Source organism: Sinohyriopsis cumingii, chromosome 6, assembly GCF_028554795.1.
Source record: "Sinohyriopsis cumingii isolate HCF-2022 chromosome 6, ASM2855479v2, whole genome shotgun sequence".
NCBI classification, from domain to species: domain Eukaryota; kingdom Metazoa; phylum Mollusca; class Bivalvia; order Unionida; family Unionidae; genus Sinohyriopsis; species Sinohyriopsis cumingii.
Window position 1 is genome coordinate 68,093,331 of NC_142966.1, and position 24,838 is coordinate 68,118,168.

Consider the following 24,838-nt stretch of genomic DNA (forward strand, 5'->3'; position numbering starts at 1 on the left):
GTAACCAATATATCAGATGACGTCATATATATAGACGTCATCCTCTGTCGTTAGGTTGTGTGTCACTCTCATTTACTCAGTAATACCTAACAGACGTGTTTTCCACTCAAAGTGAAAATGTTCATAAAACTGAGAAGACAAATTAAGAATTACGTCTTCCCTTGTTGAAGATGGTGTTTTATTTAAGAGCTTTCTTGGACTGACGTAAGTTTGATCAGATTTTGTTTCAATATGTCGAAATTATCATTTTTGTTAATCTTCTTGACTCCACAAATTCCATAGCGTCTTTGGATAATTTAAAGGTAAAGTATGGTCAGGACTATTATGGGATTTTGGGCAATATCTAGAACTGAGCTTTACTTATATTGGGGGTGGGGGTATTAAATTATTTTGATACGGAACTATTATTTTATGTTATTTGATTAATGTATGTTAATAGTTTCCATTTATTGTGAATTGATGGATCTTGGTTAACATTTTGTATTAGTTTTTATTGACTTATGTAAACCACATATATCAAGTACACAGCTTTTATTTTGGAACTAATATAAATCTGTGTCAGGAACATATCCTGTGCAAAAGTGCTAAATTTACGCCGTTGATCTCACTGCATGAGTATATTTACACATATGTTCGTTTGGTATTTTCATTTTTCTGAAGATTCCGTTACTGATACAGATATGTTATTTTCAGCATATTAAACACCGCTAGAGTATAATGCGCTTGCCGATCAGGGTCTGTGTTGTTTGTTCTACTGTTTATTCCTACCAAACTGCACAGACCCAGATCTGCCGGCGCATTATGCACTGGACTCGACCTTTAAGCGAGTAGATCCGGTATAAAGTTGTCTGTATGAAAATACGCTTCACATGTTGCATTTTTTTTTACCTTATTTACAATGTGGAAATTAAAGAAAACATGACAATGTAGTTATTGTAGACCTTCCCAGGTTCTTATTTTTCTTAAAAACTACCCTTAAAACCAGTGGTGGTCGAAAGCGCTTGGAGTTGCTTTTTAACTTGCGTGATGAGGAATAGCAAGTACCTAAAGATACTCCACAGTCTGTACAGAGTCCTTGATGTAATATGATTGTGAATAAAGGGTATATCAAATTTGTCCACGGACCACAGGATTTCCTTGCCATTACATGACGGGAACGGCAGGTACCAGAAGGATGTCCACAGTCTGTATGACTGCTTTGCTGTTACATGTAGGGATATAGTTCGAAAACTGCCAGATTCAAATAGTCCTATCCAGTTTTCTTGAAGTTATGCCATGCGGTTGGGCCGATGAGGTGTAAAAGCCCACCGATGATATTACGTAATACAACGTATTGCACACGCAAGATTTTCTTGTTTTGTGTGTGTGTGTGTGTGTGTGTGTGTGTGTGTGAGAGAGAGAGAGAGAGAGCACATAGATTTGGCAAACCAATAGTATTCACATGTGAGAAAATGAAATCCGCAATTAGTGTAGCTCACAAGCGACATTGGTAGGAGTAGAATGATGAAACATTGGTTGAGGTACAATAAAACTCAAATAAAGGTTTCTTTTTTAATCGTTTGAGTTTCAATGTCACAAACGTAAGAATTAAGAATATAAAACTTTAAATAAGTAACAGATATTACAACCAAACCAACAAATACTCATTCCGCACTTTAAAAAGATATTCCAGAAAAGTTATTATAAAGAAGGGCTTTGCGTAAATAAACAGTCAAGACGTGTGTGTTAACTAGCTCATGTTAGCACGCACCGTTTAACATAAAAGTGTTTCATCCCCACCTCAACGTTTCAAAAGAGACTACTTATCATTATTGCCAGCCTCTGTGTTTCTATGTATGTGTGTATGTGCTTGTGTGTTTGTATGAAAAACAAAGCCACCCATTAGAACGAAAAAAAAAACTATTTCCTGTTCTTCAGTCTGTTAGTTTGTAATCGTACGGTTACTGGATTGTATGTAAGCGTGTTAGTGATTCTAGAATAGCACATCCACTTTCCACTCATCTGTTTGTTCGTAAGTGTGAGTGTTGGACGGTAGACACGTGTGTTAGTATCACATAACTATCATTTTCCTCTCTCCAATCTTCTTTGTAATTGTGGGTGTTGGATGGTAAAGGCTGGTGTTGGACTGTAATTACATTTGTTAGTGACTATTACATACATTACCCTTTCCCTCGTTCGATTTGTTTGAAATGGTGCTTTTAAATGGTAAATATTTTTTTGTGAACATTAATTATTCCCTAGTCCTTTTTGTTTATTAAGGTGAGAGGATTGTAATTGTGTGTGTGTGTGTGTCTGTGACCATCACATAACTCCACTTTGCACTTCCTTTTCGTTTGTAAGGGTGGGTGTTGGATGATAACATTGAGTGTGAGATTCCATCTATTTGTGTTAGCCATGATAAGATAACTCACCTCTCTGTCATACGTTATTTTGCTCATGTGTATGTGTTTGCCGTTAACATCGTATATGTGTCTGTAAGAACATGGTTTTGCGCAGGCGCACATTGGTTCGTAACTCTACTCCATACTTTATAGTCCTTTACACGTGAGTTTTTATCTGTTGGTGTGAATGGCAGTCAGTAAGGACGACAATAGGTCCTTAAGGTATACTTTGATCATGTAGACTGTTAGAAATCCTTCCTCGTTCATTTGCCTATAATTATTGTGCGATACTGTAAACGGTGAAAACAAATCTTTTTTTTTTTGAGTGTTAAGAATGTATTGATTATCTGCCTTGAGTGATACAGCAAAGAGAAGTTGAAATAGTACAATAGTAATCATTTAAATTAAACTGCCCAACCTTGGCAGCAATAAAACTGAACATCATCTAATGCCGTGTCATCTCCGTTACCCTGATCGCCTTCTATTTTGGTCCTTAGTCCGCAAATAAACGATCCAGGTCGACAGCTCTCACTCCACGTTCCATAGTAACCGAACGGTCCTTCATCACCGCTGTTAAGAATGTTGTCCTTAGATCCAGTACGAGTCGATCTGCATGCAAACTTTATAGAGTTGACACCTGTATCATCTCCTCCACCCTTTAATAATAATAATAATAATAATAGTAATAATAATAATAATAATAAATTAATGAATAGTTTCAATATTTAGTGTACTTGAGCAGTGTGTCTGGTGCAATTCGTAAGAGGGAAGCTGCAATGCATAACAGTAATTCGGCGCCAGTAGTTAGCAAAGAATATCTCATTTAAGCGGAAACGTCATTGCTCCAAATTATGCCTTGTTCACTAATATATGCACGTACATACACATAGTTTGATGAATGCCTATATACATGAACTAACGACTAATGCAAATTAATGAAATAACAGTTCAACCGAACAGGTAAATTAAAATGACCTGCTCTTGGTAGGACTCCCTAAAATACGGCGTGTAGTTTTTGAAGAATTTAACATTAATGATGTGATGGCAATTGACTTGCTGGATTAATCCGGATCGCTCATTCCGTCTTATTTGGACACGGACTTTTCTATATGTGGGCATAGCACAGTTAAATAAGAAAATTTGATATAATCTGAACAAACTCATAAGATACTGGAAATGTTAAGCTACTATAAATTCCAATTAAAACTGGTTTTATCGTTCCCTGACCACACTGAGAATATTAAAATCAATATTAAATAAGCACTAGACCAGCACTACTTGTCTGGCCTTATGGCCAAAAGTAATCAAAACTACTAGACCATGCAAATTGAGTATAATTAGCAAATGACACAACTGTATGTGAAATCAACAATGTCAGTATCAACGGATAATATGTATTTATTTACAAGCATTAATAACACAATAGTGTTGTATTACAATGTAAATGTTATTTCAAATTTGAAACGAAAAATATATATCTTAATATTATAAAGTATGTCAGTTTAAATGTTACTTTTCAAAACGATTGCATGGACATAAACATTATCAACACTTCTAGCAAGATTATAGTTAAAACAGCACAATATGACGAAATAATTAATTGCGTATTTGATGCGAATCAATACAACATTTTTTATTCGGATAAATTTCATTTCGATGCCACAACTGGGCATGGTCATTTTACAACGATTCATACACAGAAACATGATTTATGGAAAATAAAGTTACATTTAAAACAACGCGTGCAATAGTTCTTGATAATAAACCGTAATAATGGCAAAGGTATGCATAAATCTCAAATAATTCATACTTTGAAATGATTGAAAAAACGTTACAAAATATTGCAAAAGAAAGTAAACATTGTAGCTCAGTGTTTTAGAGACATCTTAATACAACATAAAACATAAAGAATCTTCTTGATGACGTTATACAGTTTTAGATGATGTAAGAAAGCTTTACATTCGCATAAAAAAGAACAGACACTGAATTGTATCAGAATATGTTATTTCAAACCTTAGAACGATATTAAAATAAAGGTGTCTATAGGGAAAGCTAAACAAGTACGTGGATGTATATTGCTTTACAAATTTCTCATTGTACCAGATCCGGAGTACCCAGATAGAATTACACTTTGTACAGATTTAAGAGCCGAAATTTCATTTTTAAATGAGATGCAAATATTCTATCGTGCAATTAATTTTAAATACTATAAAATGAAAGGGGATATTACACTTTAAGTCTGGAACACGGCGTCCAGTGTCCTCCATCCCGTTTGTGGAATAAAACAGACACGCTTTAAGTGCTTCATATAAATATAATTTCCAAATACAAAATGAGCCGATAATCTTAGACTTTATCTTGATTGTAACATTTATCGGAAGAAGTCAACCAACGCGTTGCTTACTTTCACATATTACAAAAAGAATATACAAGTACTTCTGAAACACGCACAGAAAACGATTTATTTCCACTGTAAAAGAATCTCATGCATACTATCTCGAAGAGAAATATATATATATATATATATATATATATATATATATATATATATATATATATATATATATATATATATATATATATATATATATATGCAATTGAATTAGCTGACAAAACATAATCTTTTCACCCAGGAAGTGATATAGAATGTTAGAATTTCTTCGTCCAAAATATGTAGAAACGGAAGCAGCGTCACTGAATACTGGGGAAGTAATATAAAAAAGTGTAGCATTTATAACAAGCAAGTATATGTTTAAACTGTTAGATCATAATTTGCCTGATTAAAAAAGTTAAATACGACACACTATTTAATAATCACAAAGTGAAACGACGAAAAAGATCTAATACTCCGAATTAAATGAATGACAAATTGCGAGAGGAGGTTTGATGGCTCAGACATATTTGCAACCAGGGGATACTTTTGCTCTATAGGTTTCCACTCATCCAAATGCATCAACTCACCCCCAAAACAAGATAATATAATAATAATAAAAAAATGAGAAAAACCGAGATGAATCTTTATAATTTCTACCAACCTTAAAAAGGGTATGAAAATTAACACTCCATGTATATGCATTGCACTTGTGATAGGTGTTAATGTGTAAGTCTCTTCCGCGTTTTTGCAGGTGACCAATCCGGTGGCCTAGGATGCGGGAGGTTGTGGGTTCGATCCCCGGCCGAGTCATACCAAAGACTTACAAAGATGGTACTAACAGCTGCCTTGCTTGGTGCTCAACATTAAGAGGTTTGTGTTAGGACTGGTTGGCCTGGTGTCAGGATAATGTTACTGGGTGGGACATCATGCTACATGTCTGCTGCATGAGGTACCAATGCCTGACATCACTATAAACTGCCACACTGAAGACATCGTAGCTATATGACTCAGAACTTGTTAAAGCTACGTTAAAAATCCAAATCACACACACACACTTTATGCGGGTAATTGTGCATTAATCAATCTCTGCTTTGCAATATATTAAATAATAGCGATATCAAAATAACACAACCACGAAGATAAATGGCCCAATCGAACACATCTTTACATCACATATACTTCAAGCAACATTAAACCCAAACAAACTTTATACGAGGCAATTTCAAAATGACGTTAAAACAACATGATTATTGTGGGTAGTTTTTTCATCTCTTTTGAGACGAATGTAAAAGAAGTATTAACTATATAATGGTAAACAATTTGGGTAGAATGAGGTTTAAAGACGTCAATGTATTCTGTAGAAGATATGATGTCTTCATGATTGTACAAGGCATTACTAATGATAAGTTGAAAACGTCACTACCCTAGACGGGTAATGCCTAAAACACTTGTATGTAATCTATACAGATGTTTGTGTATGGAAAAAGATTTGAATAACAAATTGCTTTTCTGATAATACAGGGCATTGACCACTGTAACATTGCTCTCTTAATACGATTTCATGTATAATATGACGCTTGTTAACGCCATCGAAGTGATAGAAGGTGGCGACGAAGACATGCTCCCAATTACTTAAGGAAAGCTCTTCAAAGTCGCTCGCAAGTCAAAGCGTTGCATTGACAATGACCTTTTGTCCTCGGCCCTGAAAAACTACGCACAATGACTACGGCATTCTGCATTTACTCGCACTTGCTATTGCAGCTAATGCAGCAGCCACAAAAACCTCAACGCTCAGCGCGGTAGGCAGGGCCAGTGATCTTGCTCGGAAGGGATAGTTGACACTCCAAATGGATGCACTGACCTTGCGGAACGTGAGAAGACAAGAAAAGAAACGGGCGAAGCTTTTCTAATCGCTTCGGACTCTCTCCAACTTTAACTTTCAGTGCATGGCTCAGCCGTTAAACAACTCTTCTGGCGGGTAACTACAATGGCGTTGAGGACATGAAGCCGGCATCATCGATCTCAATACTTCAGAAAGCACTGGGATGCGTTTGGAGTGACTCCATCCCAACATCGACCTTGCTCCGCTTCCTGATCTAATTACGAACCTACGCAGAGTTCAGGGGCTCGCAACCTTCAGGCATACTCCACGCTCCAGGTTCAAAAAAGACTGATGGGCAAATTTGTGGCTACCTTCATGCTGTGGTGTTATTGGATCTTGTTGCGTTATCCGGGATTACGCGCTGTTATTCTGACAGGCTTCAGTTTTGTATCCGACATGTCAATGGATATATTTGATGGTTCAGACCACTTATATCGTATTCCTTACGGGTAGTATTGATGGGGTGTACCGCAAAACTTTCAAAATGTTGGTGGGTTTACCTCTACATCAACCAAGACACTATTACCCCCTCAGATGTTAGATTTCACTTCATCGGCATCCATATAAAATGCAGCTATGAGACGTGGGCGACAAATTCGATCGGCGTCAATTTATTCCTGCGGACACACACTGGCAGCAGTATACATGCAGAAGTTGACACATCGCATACAAACCTTACAATTAGTTTCGCATCTAAGTTTTCCACTCGAGACTACATCCGACAGGAGGGTCTCAACGTAAATGCATAAGTGTCCGGGCATTCAGTCACCTAACCATCTTGGCCGTCTACAATTTGTTCTAGCCAAAGATAACACTAAGCCATTGGTGAGCAGTCAGACATATACAAACTGAAATCATTCGACTCGAGATCCTTCTGAAAAGATGTATTGGTTCCGTTTTGAGTGGAAAACGAATAGACATTGAACGAAGGGTCCACCCAGATAACCCCAAGCCAACGCCACGGTCAGCTGGTGGTAATTTCACTTGTGATACATTCTGGACAATAACCCGTGTACACAACCGTCGGATCATCGAGAAAGATAGAACTCTCTACCTCGTCACAGTGGTAGGCCAAACACACAGCAAATCGCAAAAGCTGAAGACAGAAGACGTGATGCATTTTACTCTTGGTGAGCGTGTTTGAGGACGTGTTGCAGACAGTATTATTACCGGGTGCTTAGAGATGAAACAAAATGACCGATTCACATCTCCGTCTTGCCTATGCGCCAAAGAGACAGGTTCGAAGTGCATGTCTGCAACCCCCAAGCCCAACCAATTAAAGTTTCATATGACGCTCCTAAGAGAGGTATTATAATGACTCACTCCCGCAATTCCAAACATTCGAGGTTAGAGATCCACACGTCTTTCACTTCAAATCAATCTGCGAAATTTACTGGCGGAGTCGACACCAAGCCGTGTGTGTTGCATTGGAGTGGCCAGGCTTGTTTTATTGGCCGCTATCATCGCATTCCCATCGCTACGGAACTCAAAGTATGTGATGTGGTCTGAACCGTTGATTAAAAATTCTTAAAGCATAACGATATCTGGTTCTTGCAGATGCGAAGTTAAATACCATCATTTACGTGTCAAATCTCTGAAAGATAGTGGATTATCAGAGGACAAGTTCAAGGTATTTTCATCGGGAACCACAAATGCACAGCATGCAACAACCAGATTCAGTCAAACACAAAAATGCGCTCAGTGTTATAAACAAGGTGGCAGAAAAATGAATATCGCGCGGGAAAGCCGAAACTTCGTGTTAACTGTCGGGTCAGAAACCATGTGTACATACTAATAAATACAATCAGACATTAGGTCCATTCTCAGAGGGCCAACACCATAAGATGTAGAGTGCCCGGTTTCACTTTCTGCTTTGTGTGGCTTTGTATTTTTATTTGAACAGTTTTCGTACAGCTTAATATACGCATTGGGGATGCAAGAGGAGCTATGACAACACATGTACTCAGCGCGACAGTGCCCAATGAAAATACGCCCAGCCTTCGCTACCTCGCCAGTCGCTGAAGGCCTGGCGCAACCGCAACATGTTAATAGAGCAACTTCCCTCAGCAGGTACAATTCCTTTGATTGAAGATATGGGATGCCCGCAAACAGCTATGCTGATGGTTGTTATAACTTCTGCAATATATTACTACTCCAGAATAAACGCCGCAGCCTCATCAACAGCACATTATACAAAACAACGGCAGCCTTACGTGCCACCGTTATTCTTCTGTACGATCTGAATCTAGCAGCTGGTCACATGCCATCAGTAAGACAATTAGCATTTTCTTAGTTATCCATGTCACTGCCACGACTCCAGGCACAAAACAACAAGCTTTGCAACTATTAATGCAGACTTCGGCCGAAACGCTTCGATCATAAAACACCCCATGCACATTTACCTTAGTTGCTATATGACATATATAAATTGCAGTTTCATTTTTCGGCATAATTATCTTTTCTAATTCTTACACAAACTGTTATCGGCTTTATACCTGACCCTAGAGATGTTCTGTTATAACACCCATTTGCTCCATGCTTCTCATTGGTGTTTTAGAAGCATTCACATCGTCATCTGGCCATTTGCCTCTTTCATCTCGTAACTGTTCATTTGTATTGATAACTGATATATTGTTTATTTAAATTTTATTGAATTAGCGGCCATATCGGTTCTAACCATAGGTATATTAGAGGCTAAATAACTCTTAAAGAAGACCAGAAACAAAACAACTTTTCCTTTTATGTACGTAATTCTTTACAAATTTTAATTAGATTGTAATGTTTATTAATTAAATATCGCAGGCGGATAGTGATAATATTGCGCGGAAGATACCACGATTCCGTAAATTGCCGAGTTTTTCCGAGTTTTGATGAGACGACAAATCACGTGGTCCTGTTACGCAGTACTAGCCAGTCCTCGAATACAACAGAAACATCGCGAGCGAGACAGACAGGTTAAGTGATGGTGCCCAATGTAGAAATTAAAAATTTACCACAATGCAATAAATTCCTTTAAGAAGAATGAAGTTCAATCGTATTATATGTAAATGACATATTCATTACCTACCTCACACACCCACACACACACACACACACACACACACACCAGCTAAGGACTAACATCTTGAAAAAATACATCCAACACTGAAACACTGAGAGATAATACTGAATTCTGGGCGAAGAGACTAGCACGGGGACCGACCTGTGTCTGAAACAATATCCATTGCCGGAGAGGTGTAAAAGGCATTGAGAACGGTTTTCATCGGTCGTAACTTATGCACTAGTCTTTCACGACAACAACAACAACAACAACAACCCCCGCCTCCCCACAGATACATTACAAATTAAGAAGCTTCCTTCTTAGGATTCAATCACAGTGTATTTTACATGCAGGCGTACTGACAAATCTGAAAGTATATACATGTCTGGTATAAATAGTTTATGTACTACTGGTCAGTGCTGAAAGACATTTTTTAGGCACAGGCACGGGCCCTGAAGTGGTGACCTAAATAAATTCACTAGCCCTGACTGAAATTCCATAAGCCCGGACAGTTCATGCCTGTCAGCTTTCAAGCCGGGAGAAAAACCTCTCGATTTTTTTTTTTTTTTTTTTTTTTTTGGTTGGGGAGGGGGTGGGGATTTCCACACCTAATCGTGATATCTCCCGATTTTTCGCAGAGAACTCCCGAGTATTACATTATGTCTGTCAATCTTCATTTCTCAGAAGAAGAAAAAAACATACGTAAATGGATATAAGGAATGCAATCCACAGGTGTCATATTCTATTTTATCACCTATGAATACTGAAGTGACGAAATAATTAATATCACACGACAGTTTTATTCTTAAGTAAATGTAATGTTAAGATTAAATATTATTCACGTAATTTCAGATTTTTTATACCACTAAACAGTACTGCAGATTTTAACTGTTAAAATGAAATCCTAGGCATCGCAAGTTACAACAAAACAGGGCATCGTACGTGGCACCGTAGTGGACAAACATGGTCCAATCAGAATGGAAGGCAGTTGTTGAAATTTTAATGTCATATGTCGAGAGTTTCAGTTTAACATGTCGAATCATTTTGATTGTGCTGAAAGTTACGTTTTGTATGTTGAGTTTTCATATTGTCTCTGTTGAATTACCCAGCGGTGATTGAACATTTTATTGTGCGTGTCAGAATTGTTTTTTATTATGGTGAAATGATGTGTCAGTGTTAAAACTAACATTACACAATGTCCACTTACAATTCAAAATAATATAAAGTATTAAGAAACATAATTCGTGCATTCAATTATGAGACGCCATTACATTTCATGCATTTACAGCTTGAAAGTTACCATTTACATGTCGAGAATTACTATGAATTTCTTCGCTAGACGTCGCTCTCGTGAACGGACGGCGTTATTTTTAAACAAGGAGGCTTATCGTTGCTGTGAAATTCAGCAGATGAAATCTGATTTCTTGCCATATGAAATGGAACTTTCATCACAAACAGTTACATACAACGTGTGAAATATAGATTCTTGACATATGACATTGAAATTTCATCAACCGCTGTCAAATTCAAAACATACACTGTAAAATGTCGACATAAGAAATAAAACTTTAAACCACCACTCTATAATTCAACATATGAAATCTAAATCTCGGTCTTGAAAATGGAACTTTTTAAGGACATGCAATTTGATCCAACACGTGATATTGGATTTTCTCGACATACGATATCGAAATTTCAACTGCAACTTTCTCATTGGACCAGCTTTTGGAGAAAACTAGATCTCAATTTCACCCAGGACAGTGGTGATTTGATTTAGAATGTGCCGTGTTAAGGCATGTATGTCAACATCTTGAAAATACATTACTCATTTCATCAGCGCGATCAAAGTTTCACCAGGCAAACAAATTTTGTTTCTACAAGCCCGACGGGCACCTCACTTTGAATACAGGATGGGCCCGAACTAAAATCAGAGGGGCCCCGGGTATCGGGCTCTCAGATATTTTGGCACTGCTGGTGTAGATAAAAGATTTGTGAATTGATTGTTGCATTTTGTGGTCACTTACTCGGCCTTCTACCTATTTTCGTATCACACGCGAGTAACACCTTTCCCAGGATTTAAAATAGCCAACGGTATGTCTGAAACAATGCCAACTTTTAGTCTAGGCCTAGCATTTGCGTATGCTAGAGCTGGCATGTTTTCAGGATCCCTCTCGTAACATTCTTTTGAGAAATGTAACGAGTAGAGTGTTGCGTGTTGCTTTGAAATCGACTCGCTTGTAACAATGCTTCCATGCTTTCTTTATGCCTTTATCTTTTAAAAAAGAAAAAAAATGTTGTCCACGGGCTTTTCTTATTGTGCTATTACACCCGTAAGCAACGTAAAACGGCATTGTCTTTACTCTGACAATTCCCAGTTGGGATGCTGGAGTCGCTACTATGACGTCACATCCCGAAAGTAACCGAATAGGCGCGGAAATTTTGCATACGAGGTCACGGAAGTTCAGCTGTAGAAGATATGCCAATATTTAAATACTGGCATTACGGTGGCAGATCATACTTCAGAATAAGGTTTTCTTCTATAGCGATTTTATTATTATTCTATATTTTGTCGTCTTCAGCAGGTTAAATACTTTTGTAAAATCAGGTTATGTTAATGTACGTACAGTCTTGTCTCTGAATTTTTATAATATTGTTTTTGTGTGCAAACGATCTCTAGAGATTCGAAGAAACCAGTCATTTTAATAATACGCTTTTAACCTTGTATAATGTCATCACCTATAAATCAGTGATTTTAAAATGATAGTTTAGACGTTTCGATAACATTTTATTTATGTCAAAATTAACATTTTTAAGATTGACTAGTATCATTTATCATCATCGCTTTTTTTCCCTATATTTTCTTTTAGTACGGTTTCCTAATCACATATCTGGCCACCAAAAAAAACCAGTTGACATCCATTAATATTATTACTATTATCGATATCGTAGATTAGCTGTTTACCTTTAATCAATATCACCTTTATACAAAAGTATGTTGCTTTCCTTTATATCCATGAACATTTGTAACAGAAATAGTAAAAATTGTATGATAATATTTCATCAATTATGATAAAGTCGTATATTGTTACGTTTTATTGCACAGTGTTAATGCTTTTCATTAATAATACCAAGAGACTAACATATTAATACAGACGGTATCGAAGCAGTTTAAAGATCTCGAGACCAGTAGTTATGCATTAGACGATCTTGAAAAGTAAATACGAAAATACGAGGCGGAATAAGTTCCGTATCATTAATACTCCAGTCCCCTCTGCTGGCCCAACGGAGTTTAACACAGATACTGTGGTCACTATGTTTTTCAGAGAAAAACTTGGAGTTTATGTGCCAAATAGAAAGCTCTCCCATTATGGCACAAATGATAGGAAGTCGCCGAGAACAGAAATAACTGTGACGTTTGTGTCATATCGTACACGAGCTTGTATTCTATCGAAGAAAAAGAAACTGAAAAACAGTGAAAACGTAACCTTCATTACTGAAGATTTAAACAAGACAATATATAACCAAATAAAAAAACTGAGAGAACCTAAGAAGAAAAAATAGATTTTATTCTTACTGAACAAGGGATTGGAATATCTCATTCCGGAAAGAAGAAAGAGGTGATCCATTTCATGTGAAGTCGGAGTAGATTCCCCAGTATCTTCCTCATTCACAGTAATTAATTTAAGACTGTAATCACCAATTTGTAATTTGAGCACACGGGGGAAATATTTTCAACAATTGCTACACTTTGCAAACTTTGTGAACTTCTTACTCATAGCCGAATCTGCACGCGCGTCCAATCGTGTTTAACTTGCATCATTGACTTTGATCGGATCTTAGCTTTGTTAACAAATTCACTGACTCGTACTATACCAATTCGAGTATAACGTTCTGTTTTCAACTAACACAATGTCATTCAAGTCAGTCAGTGGTATATGCACAGTTTGGAGCAGCAAGTATATATATATATATATATATATATATATATATATATATATATATATATATATATATATATACATACATATATATGTGTGTGTGTGTGTGTGCAAGTATATATGTATGTGTATATATATGTGTGTGTGTGTGTGTGTGTGTGTGTTTGTGTGCAAGTATATCTGTATGTGTATATGTAAGTACACGTATGTTTTATGTACCTATATACGTATATATGTGTATGTGCGTGAATGCCAGTGTGTATGAGCAGGCCTGAATGCACGTATACATAATTCAATTTGATGGCGTTCTATAACATAATATTTTGTTTATGCTACCAAGTTCTGTATATTGTATACCCATACCATTAGTTATATTATACGGAAATATTATTGGTTTTGTGTGTTCATCTGTATCATTAATGTTATATTGATCATAATCGTTTTTTGTCTCTTCTAATTATCATATTTTATCCACACATCAATGTAGTTCAAAACTTGGTATAATTCGATGTTCATAACGTCTGCAGTGTACGCTTTGCTGCTAATCCTTCCATAAAAATTGGTTTATTATTATGCCGATCAAAGTAGTCCCCTACTGGACTAATATTCAACTCTTTTTCTATTTCACTGATTGATCGGTTGTAACAAAACATAGTTGTTGGCTTTATTAACCTGTAGGAAAATTCATAGTCAGTTTTATTGTATAACTGATACCGATCCTCGTTAATAAAAATAGCATTGTCATCAAGAGCAATTGTGTCAGTTGTACTTGAGTGAATATACGAAATTTTAATTTGCAGTGACATCGACACGAAATTGCCCTTTTGAAGTTTTAAATACTTGTGTGTGATCACTTTGCTGATCGTAGATTAATGGTCTTACCCCTTTGTCTTTAATTCATTTCTGTTGCTTTTCGAATATTGTTTTACCAGTAGGAATATCACCTCACATTGTGATTTCGGTGTCCTATTATAATAGATATAATCATGTTTGTCCCATATAGTATTGAAATTATTAAGCCGTGGTCCATTTGTTAAGGATTCCTAGTGACATCATAACAGTATAACAGTAACCACCACGCACAGTTGATCGTTGTTTTTGCAATACAGATAAAAGACTTGCATGTATAATATTTTGTTTTTTATAGTTCCACATGCATCGTAATACTCTGAGACTTTGTTTCATCTAAATCTAAATTATTGGTAACAGTTTTAGTTTTGCATTTTAGACCATGTGATTGCATTTATATAATTATAATATATTGTTTTTGACATATAAATTTTCCTTGCATTCTTCCATATATGGAGCATATGCCGTTTATAAGTCTTTTATTATTTTTTTTTGTATGTCTGATAATATCACTTTATGTATCTGTTGATTTTTTCATTATAGACAATATAATTCAATTTGCTATATAATTATATTAATTAAATTTGCATGTTTTGTATTATTCATTCATTTAAAATGCTTGGATATTAGTTATCATCTAAAATTGTATTTAACTGGTGCTTCCCTTGGTATATGTATATTATATTGTACATACTCAATAATTTCCACATATAAAAAAAACTATTAGCATGTTTAATCTATGATGAGTAATAATTATTTTAGTTTCTGCTGCCATTCATATAATTTCTGACAATATCAGATGTAGGTAAACCAATCTCCATAAAAAATGGCTTCCATATCAGTAATATTGCTTTTATCCAATTTTATTTTAAGAGAGAGTGTATCCTTACTAAAGCTATCAAAGTGTATCTCATTTATATACTCAATTTCTTTTTAAGAGAGAGTATATCCTTACTAAAGCTATCAAAGTGTATCTCATTTATGTACCCAATTTATTTTTAAGAGAGAGTGTATCATTACTAAAGCTATCAAAGTGTATCTCATTTATGTACCCAATTTCTTTTTAAGAGAGAGTGTATTCTTACTAAAGCTATCAAAGTGTATCTCATTTATGTACCCAATTTCTTTTTAAGAGAGAGTGTATTCTTACTAAAGCTATCAAAGTGTATCTCATTTATGTACCCAATTTCTTTTTCAGATTGGATATTACTATTAAGGAATTATCACGTTTTAATCCCTGTTCAGGGCAAAAGACCTTTATCTTTACGATCTCGACCTGGTCTTGATCCTGGAAGTGTTAAACCTCTCCCACCAAACAACCCCACAACAATCCACGAGTAAAAGTCTACCAGCAACACCCGCAAGTAAAAGAAAAGGATTTATTCTTTTAAGTTTCTTCTATTTTGCGTCTGAAAAATTTCATACATACAGATTGACACTTTGTTTTCATAATTGTTTTTATATGTATCTTCTTTTACCTAAGATGCTGTTATCGGGGTCGGGGCTAATACAAATCAACAGAACAAGACAGAAGCAAAATACGTATCGAAAAACTAAAGTTTCAACTCACCTGATCAGGTTCCACTTTCAGAGCAAAGGAAGTCAACAAATTTAGTTCTCCGTCTATGAATGGACAAAGGTGAAGTGGATGCCAATTTCCCCAAGAACCCTGCCCAGATGCCACTTCACCCGCAAAAGAACCATCCTCAAATATACACCTCAGTTTTATTGAATTTAGAGCTGTATCGTCACCTCTGCTTTGGTCTGATTCGATCTGTGATAGAGCAAAACGTAAAGCTCAGGCATTAGACTTCAAGATTTGTTAAAACTCTTATCCGATAGAGAATTATTTTAATAAATTCTTTAAAAAAAAAAACGTAACTAGCTCCGCCAAGTCAACACAAAATATATCACGATTTATGGTCAAAATTCTTTCATTGCTCCGTGTCAGGGCTCTGACTATATTAATGTAGGAAGGTATTTCAGCCATTTTTATGCAGACGTACCCTAAATCCGTATTATGAATGATAGCTGATCAGCCGAAATGACACAGAAAACGGAGAAATAAATCATTGTCTCATTGGATAAAGGCTGGGCATGAGAGGTTTTTCTTACTGCAGTTTAAGTTTTCTAAGAAGTAGTCAATGTCAGACCGGTACAGAGATAAATACCTTTTCCTCGTTCATGTTCAAACGTATTTTCGTCAATCTACTATGTTTTCTAAACTTCAAAGCAGGCCAATGTATCATAATTCTTTATGCAATTACAGGATTTGCATGTGAGAATTTAGGTGATTACTGTAATCGCGTGTCAAGAAATACAGTTGAATGGACGCGTAGCGGATGAAATTTGCGATATCACAAACGTGTTTATATAATTTATGGCTAAATGAAACAATAGAAAAAATGAACGTTTATTGTCATTGATTCTAACAGCATAGTTAATGCTTCAAAAACTGCAAACGTTCAATTTTTCAGTATATTCAAGTACTGGAACCGTTTACCTTTGAGCTTAGTTAAACTGAACAGTAAATACATTTTACATACACTTACTTTAACATAGTTAGTAGTTACATCTACCGTTTGTCAGTACTAGAATACCGACAAATACTTGAAAATCACATGAAAAGTTATGGCACAAAGTTAAAATGACGTCCCATCTTTGAGTTATCTGTCTCTAAGCTGAAAGAAAGTATTTTATTTAATTATTTAATGAAAGTTCGCGACGTACATTAGGATAAATGTTTTCTAAATTTATGCAAAAATATGAAGGAAACGTATACTCCGTTGGTCGCGTACAATGTTCACAGGATATATTGGAAATGGCATGTCCTACCTTCATGCTGTAGCCATTTGCAAACGACCCTTTGGGACAAAATTCGGGGCGCTGCCAAGCTCCAAACCATTCACCATTGCGAACAATCAGAACTTGAATGGCATCTGATTCTGTCCTATGCTGTTGCAAAATAAATGCCTCAACGGGAAGTGTTATAAATAATAATAAATTAATCTGCAGAGTCATTATCATGCTCTTGGCGGGTCTGGCAACCATGCCTTCCTAACTTAGACAGGTACCATAATCTATGTCGGAAAGATTGTGAAATGACTTAGGGTTGAATGTCGTGGCTTAAATGACCTTATTCGTCATGTCTTGCTGATATCAGTGTTGAAGACTTACCTATTATGTTCGTATACATGTATGATTATACATGCATGCATTTAGCACTCACCCCTGTCTTGCAATGAGATCTTGATGGCATATGCAATGCACACAAAAACTTAAATCAGTCTGCAGAAAATGTCATTTGTAAACCCTTCTGGATTCTAAGTCTTAACAAATTACCCTTTGCAAGATCTCACAATAATGAAGTAATTTTTCTGATAGTTTGCACTACGACGAAGTTCAATAACCTTTTCGGTAAAGCTTGGAAATTATTTTTATTTTAAACAGAAAGAATTCATACTGAACGAGACATCTGAAGTGTAAAGAAATAAATTACAGTTAACAAAGGTTATAAATTAGGGCAACACAAGGTTGTAAGATAATTTGCATGTTACTTTGAAAATACCTAGCACATTTATCGTGATCTATCTGTAAGTCCTTCTGACTCTCTCACTCAGTTTTATATTGAAGATGAATATTTGGCTATTTTATATATATATATATATATATATATATATATATATATATATATATATATATATATATATATATATATATATATATGGCACTGGTTGTTTCAGCCCACAGAATAAAACCTTCATGCCAGTACATACAGAGACTGGGAAATAATAAGTTTAGTAAATCAAATTGTGCTTCGTTGTTAAAGAAATAGCAACAATGATCAATAAAAGAGTAGATGATTATAACAATATCATGTCAAGATGAGAATGTGTAGAAAATGATATGATCGTGTGTAATGCTTTACATTTTGCTTAAGGTTACATGTTTACCTCAAATACCGCCTTCTCTCTCTCAGATTTCTAGTAAAACAAATTTTATCCTAATTAGGTAGTACATGTAAGGGTTTCGATTGGTTGATTTCTTAAGTTTGCTTTACTCGTTATTGAATCTGATTTGACCAATTCATTGAGGAAAGAGAATTAGATAAGTCTCCCAAAAGAAGTATAATACTTATTCTTGATAAGGAATAACATATGAGTTGGAAGGCTTTCTCTGTTTATACGATATGTTTGCTTGTAAATTCTTTCACTTGTATCTATGTTAGTGTTAGTTAGTGTTTCTGCAAGTTGCCCATGTTTATTCTTTATTGTCAAAGTGTTAGAATTTGGTAAGTCTTAAGTAACTCATTTGGATTATCTTTATTTCGGTATGTGTTCAATGAGAGACAATCGAACGTTCAATTTGACAAGGACACCTAAAATACTTTTATAAGTGTTCTAATGTACCGATGCAACTTCTAAAGGAACATTGTCCAATGTGTGTACCACTATATTCTCTGCTATATATGGAATTATTTTAATAGTGGTTTTTGTGTTTTGATTGTAAGTTCATGGATGTGGTTGTCTCCTTTTGCATTTGTTCATTTAAACATACCTTGCAAATATGTTTACTTACATGAAGAATGTTTATGTACTGCATTTTTGGCATTTAACAATAAGCTTTTGTATGATGATTTTTATACGAAATAGCTTTCCAGACTCAGAATTATTTTCGATACACTTTACTGTGACTTGGTCTTACAGTTGCATTAAATATTAGAACTTTTGTTGCAACGTGTTATGCACTTTAAATTGTGTGCTTAATTTGTGTCCATCATCAAGCCTGTTGTCACTCAGCCCATTCAAGGTTACTGGCACATCAGAGTATTCAATTCGAAACACTATTATTTTGGACTTGTGATAGAATATTTTTGATCATTTTGAATTTAATACACAAATCTGTAAGTTCCTCTTAAATTTTAATTTTACAACTTAATTAAATTATTTGCTAAGTTTCACATAACTTGTTGGTTGTGCTTCCGTCTGTTATTTTTGTGTGTGCTTAGTTTAAAACCATAATATCGTTCACTCAGTATATTTGCAGTAATATCGTCAGTCTATATTTATTTGTGATGTAAATTTTCTGTTTGCTTATTATTTTCAAAGTTATTACTGATCCACAATACCAATTTGCTTAATAACACAACAGCTTAAGTATATTATTCTCTTTTGGACACATATACTTCAGGGCTCTCATTTGTTGATGTCCACTCAAGACAAAATTTATAAACATGCCCAAGATTCTGGAAACCATAAACAGCATGTGCTTGTGTCATCTCGACCACAAATATTCATATGCATTTAGTAGAATATCATGTTGGCTTGGTACCAGCATGATTTGTTTGAATTCGTCTGTTCTAGGATAACTAGTGTGCAAAATGCAAACTTAGCAAGCTAATGTATGTGAATTCCGCTATGTTGATTTGATTATTTTATTGAAACCACATGTCCCGAATGTAGGCAATTGCTATTATTTAAATTCGAGGTGTGGGAGTCGAATTATTTTAGATCTAAGCAGAATATGCACTATGTGGGTACCTATATTAATTATACCCTTTAAATGCAAACAATACTAGGTAGAACAAATATTTACCTGAAAGAACGAAATCGTATATATGATACTATTTTGAACAATACTTTCAAGGATTAATAATTGCTATCGGTTTATATCAGTTAAACATGTAGTTACAGCACAGCACATGTAGGTACAATTTTATATATTGCGAGATTGCTGTTTATTTTATTTAAATTGATGGAACTAAGCCAAGGAAAGGTTACGTTTATTTATATGGATGGGTTATTATTATATATTATTATGGAAATATATAAACATTTGGGTTTGCAAAATTTATCTCTGGAGAGCAACGTCATTGGTCAGCTTTATTGTCCCAAGAACATTGTAAATAAACCCTCTGTGATTTTGTATAAGCCGAACTTCAATATCCTTTGTTTCGAATGCAGTTATTATGGACTTGATCTTGCAAGCATTCACATAGTACCTAAATATCCTCAATCATATTCTACAAGATGTTCTGTTTTTGGTTTGGTTACCTTTACTTGTACATATTGTTTCATTGATTTATTATAGTCTTGCTCCAATAGAAAATATAAATTAAACTGCAATATATATTAAACTGCAATATATAGGTACTGAATTGCATGCGTGCGAACTACATTTCATGTATATAGTCGTAGAGAAGTATATTTTATCTTCAGTTTAAAGTGCAGCTATGAAAAGGTGAATCAGAAGAGAAAACTATAACAGGTACCTAATGAAATATATGACGAGGACGTTGTCACTGTTGCTGTGGATATCTCTGTTGTGTCATTTACTTTTGGTGTATGTCTGTAGATAGCATGTTTACAGGTTTTGATATTAATCGTAATAGTGAATTTGTGAATACGTTTGGGGGTGATTTCCAACTGGATTATTGAGACAGGTGCGTTCTCTGAGGACGTGGATTATTATACCATAAGTCGCGTAGGAAGTATAGCGACATGGATCGAGTAGGAAAATATTGCTATGTTGAGCCGTAAGGGTGTATATAAGGCCGAGAGGTGATCATTCTTATTTTCTGCGTTCTTGTTTTGTTATTAGTCTGCAGATGTGTTTAATATTGTGTTAAGATATAATCTAAGAGGAAACCATTTATTTGGATTATTCACTGGAATTACAGAGTGCTTATTGACTCTGGACTAAAATATCATTCTGGGATTATTGTGAATTTATTCAAAGGAGTTCTGGACAATGCTACATCAAGACTGTTAGCATATCAGCACATTCGAAGACTTGGAATTCATTCGGAAAACTCGTTTATTTTAGAGTTATATGCAACTTTTTAGGATTATTTCAGAGACGTATTTGGAGATTATTTTCGTTCATACGATATATTGAAAGATGGCCCGCCATTTTAGATCGGGTTCATTTTCTATTGAAAAATTTCAATAAAAAAAACAGTCGCGATAAAAAAAACAATTATGATTTTCAGCGAGAAAGAGAGTGGGTTATGTTAAGTTTCACAATTGGGTCTAGTACATTTTCATCTGATTCTCAAGAAAGGATTGAAACGTTTATAACTGTTAGCCAATCAGAATACATGCATTTTCTCCAATTATTTTACCCGTTGGTACTGTATGGACCAATCAAAAGTAGAGCTTATTATTTCCATAAAATTCAATATTCTGGGTTATTTCTTCTACTACCAATACTTGGCTTGATTTCATTTAATTTTATATGGGATATAAAAATCAACTCAATATACAAAAGTCCTTTATAAATTGTGTACAATACAAGGGATTTATCTATTGCAAAAAATAAAATCGTGTGCATAGTAAAAACAAGCCTTTTTAAATAATTAACATGTTTGAAATTCTTTTGATCCAAGTCTAATATGTAAAACAGTCCATATATACATTTAAAAACAAGGCTTCTACAAAGATATGCATTTTACTGAGCAAAATATACGCACAAAAAGAATGCAAGATTAGACGTTGTGGATGCAGCTCTAGGTGAAATGCATCGGGCCCAAGAGAATTTGTAAGAGTTAAATTTGACAATCACAGTGGAGGGCGGAAAATTTCACCGCGAATTTTAAAGTAATGGACATTAAACATGTATGTGACTTTAAATATGGTACAAGTCTAAATTCTAAGTAAGGCATTGCATGTTTAAATAATAACAAAATAGACGATTTCAAAGCATCAAATGTGTCTGAACTGTTGCCGCAAGCAAACGATGATTTAAACGACGATGTAATTAATGGAGTGACCATTTCATGTGACTTTCATGTTTACAAAAGATGTTCACAAACAGTGATAATGCGGCATTACAAATGAAGATAAAAATGAATTCCTTTAAAACATTGACCACCCACCCACATAAACACACACACACACACACACACACATACACACACACACACACACACACACAGACACACACACAAACACACCATTGTCCTAATTACCTGCTTTCCGTGGAAATAGGTGTCCAAGCCAGCCCCTAAAAATTCTTTCCTTTCTCCTGACCCCAGGTGATTCTTGATGACAACACCATTCCACCAGTATACATATGGTCTGCTTTGAATGCTCTCAGTAACTTTGGCGAGTATTTATTTTCCCAGCATGTCGAACCACCAAATGAGGTCTGGCAAAACTCCAGACAGATTTGCTATTTTCTGTTCATGTTTATGTAATCGTCAATAGTTCCTAACAAATAGATATCAGGAATCCCACACTTAGTGAAACAGTAATATCTGAAATATATTTGGCAGATTTGGGACTGTGTATTATGCAGTTAAATTCGACTCATAAGCGAGTATATACTGTAAAATCTCTGTTAACGGTCATAATCAACATATTAGTCTCATTTCGGTTAAATTACATGTAACATAGTAAATTTATATGTAAGATTAAATTGACTTTGGATATTGCTGCATACTTCAATAGTGTTCATTATGCAAACTACGTGTACAGAAGTCGTTTCTTCGTGGAATGCTTGAGCTACTTCAACCAGGTCCTTCTTGCTTGATTTATCACATGACGTTACACCGGAACGCTTACTACCTAAGTGTGAACCTTCTTCTGGTGCTTCAAGATTGTTTTACTAAATGACATGTAACTCCACACCCTTACTTAAGACAAAATTTCTTTTTTTTGGGGGGAGGGGCATCAGACAGATGCCACCCCACCCCCCACTTGCCGAAAAAAATAAAAGGTGTTTTACGTGTGATTGTATCCCCAATATGTGTGTTTGTTTGTTTATTTTTATTATAAATAGAATTTTGATCAAACATTTATTTAAAGTTAAATTTTTGATGGGGTATTTCTAGTCCCTAGTGTTTTCTATAGGGTTGTTCATCCGAGCCTGGTTTCATTCACCTAGCTCGCAATCCTTTCCCCTAAAAGTTTTCAGTGACCTTTGCTAGAGGTCCCCTATGTCCTGTGTTTGCTATGTGTATTTTGCTATATTGTGTGTAAGGACAGCCTCTATATCAAATTTTATTGCCTTTGGTTTGTCTAATTATTCCTCTTTATTTCAGAGGCTTGTTTTGATTTTTAATTTTATTTTCAATTTAGAATTTTGGCGAGTGAACGTGCGCTGATTTGTTATTCAAAAGAAAACATATTGTTTTATTTGGGTGTTCATATTGTGTCTTTCCTCGCATTTAGCTAGCATTATTTTAAATGAGACAGACTGTATCCGAGTGAGGGTCCACATTTCCTTTATTTTGTTATGTTTCTCCTGACTCGGTTTAGGCCTTCTCTTTTTATTATTTATCCTAATTAACTAAAGAAGGTCCCAAAGAATTCATAATTGGTTAGTTCCTAAGTTATATGGGTAACCTTTTATTAGTCCCCGTGTTTGTGTTATGTTTGTCCATTTCCTTCATGTGGGTTTTTCTGACACTCGTTCGCAGACGTGTTCACTGCGCGTGGCGCCTTGTGACCTAGCCCTGCGACGTATGTTCATCTTACTTCACGCACATGAAGGTTCCCTATGCCCTCCTTAGAAGAAAGTAAAAAGAGAGAAAACGGCTTTAAGCACGAGTGGGGGATGAGGTGAGGGCTCCAGCTTAAGACAAAAGTGCAAAGTGAGTGTGTTCCAACCTGGTAATCGACCAATAAGGGAAGTAACTCTTTCTGGCATAGTTGATACTAAGGTGTTGACTGCCAATCTCAGTGCATCATAAAATGGATCAAAAGTCAGATTTATATAGTCACCGTGGGCCGTACCTCGAGAAATGAACTTCATCTACACCAATACGACAGAGGGAGATGACAAGTGCCACGTTACTTCATGGAGCGGCTAAGATGATAACCACAGGTTTTAAATCATAACTTCAGCCCAGATGAATGGCGGGGTGATGGAATTTGTGGCGAAAGGGATATTATAACATTGTACGAACATTTAGGTTAGCTTCGTTTTTCTGCTGACATACACTGAAATATACTTATTAAATACAATGTAAAGGGGTCTCGTAGACTACCTTAGGTTGGGGTGGGGTGCTCCCAGTATTATCTTTAATTATTACAGAAGACCCACCCTGGCTCGTTTTTGTTAGAAATTGAAGTAGTGATAGAGATGCAAAGCTCCTAGCCCCCAGCCAGCGATGCCGACAGTTAAATTACTGAATACACAAAAGGTGAAATTAAAATAAACAACAAATTTAATGCCATTCAATTACAGATAGTCCTTCCTCAAATGAAATTCAATATTCCAAACCGTATCACTCGTCTTTCACTCGACGAAGTGACGGCCTATTTCATCATCTGATTTAATGTGATAGATTTTCCTCCTGTCCTGTGTTTCACCTCATCTGTAGTATTTCTTGACTGGTACCCAGTACCCCTTCAGTCCAACAACCACGTC

General features: G+C 35.5%; 1 protein-coding gene across 1 annotated transcript; it reads right to left on the reverse strand.

Moving 5' to 3' along the window:
* Positions 1-1,537: 1,537 nt before the first annotated feature.
* On the reverse strand, positions 1,538-17,507 carry LOC149797130 (vitelline membrane outer layer protein 1-like). Its single transcript, XM_089960348.1, has 3 exons — positions 17,300-17,507; positions 16,035-16,238; positions 1,538-3,037 (listed from the first exon to the last, which is right to left on the reverse strand). Exons 1-3 carry the CDS (start codon positions 17,489-17,491, stop codon positions 2,786-2,788), a joined length of 648 nt encoding a protein of 215 aa, XP_089816474.1. The 5' UTR covers positions 17,492-17,507; the 3' UTR covers positions 1,538-2,785.
* Positions 17,508-24,838: the final 7,331 nt, after the last annotated feature.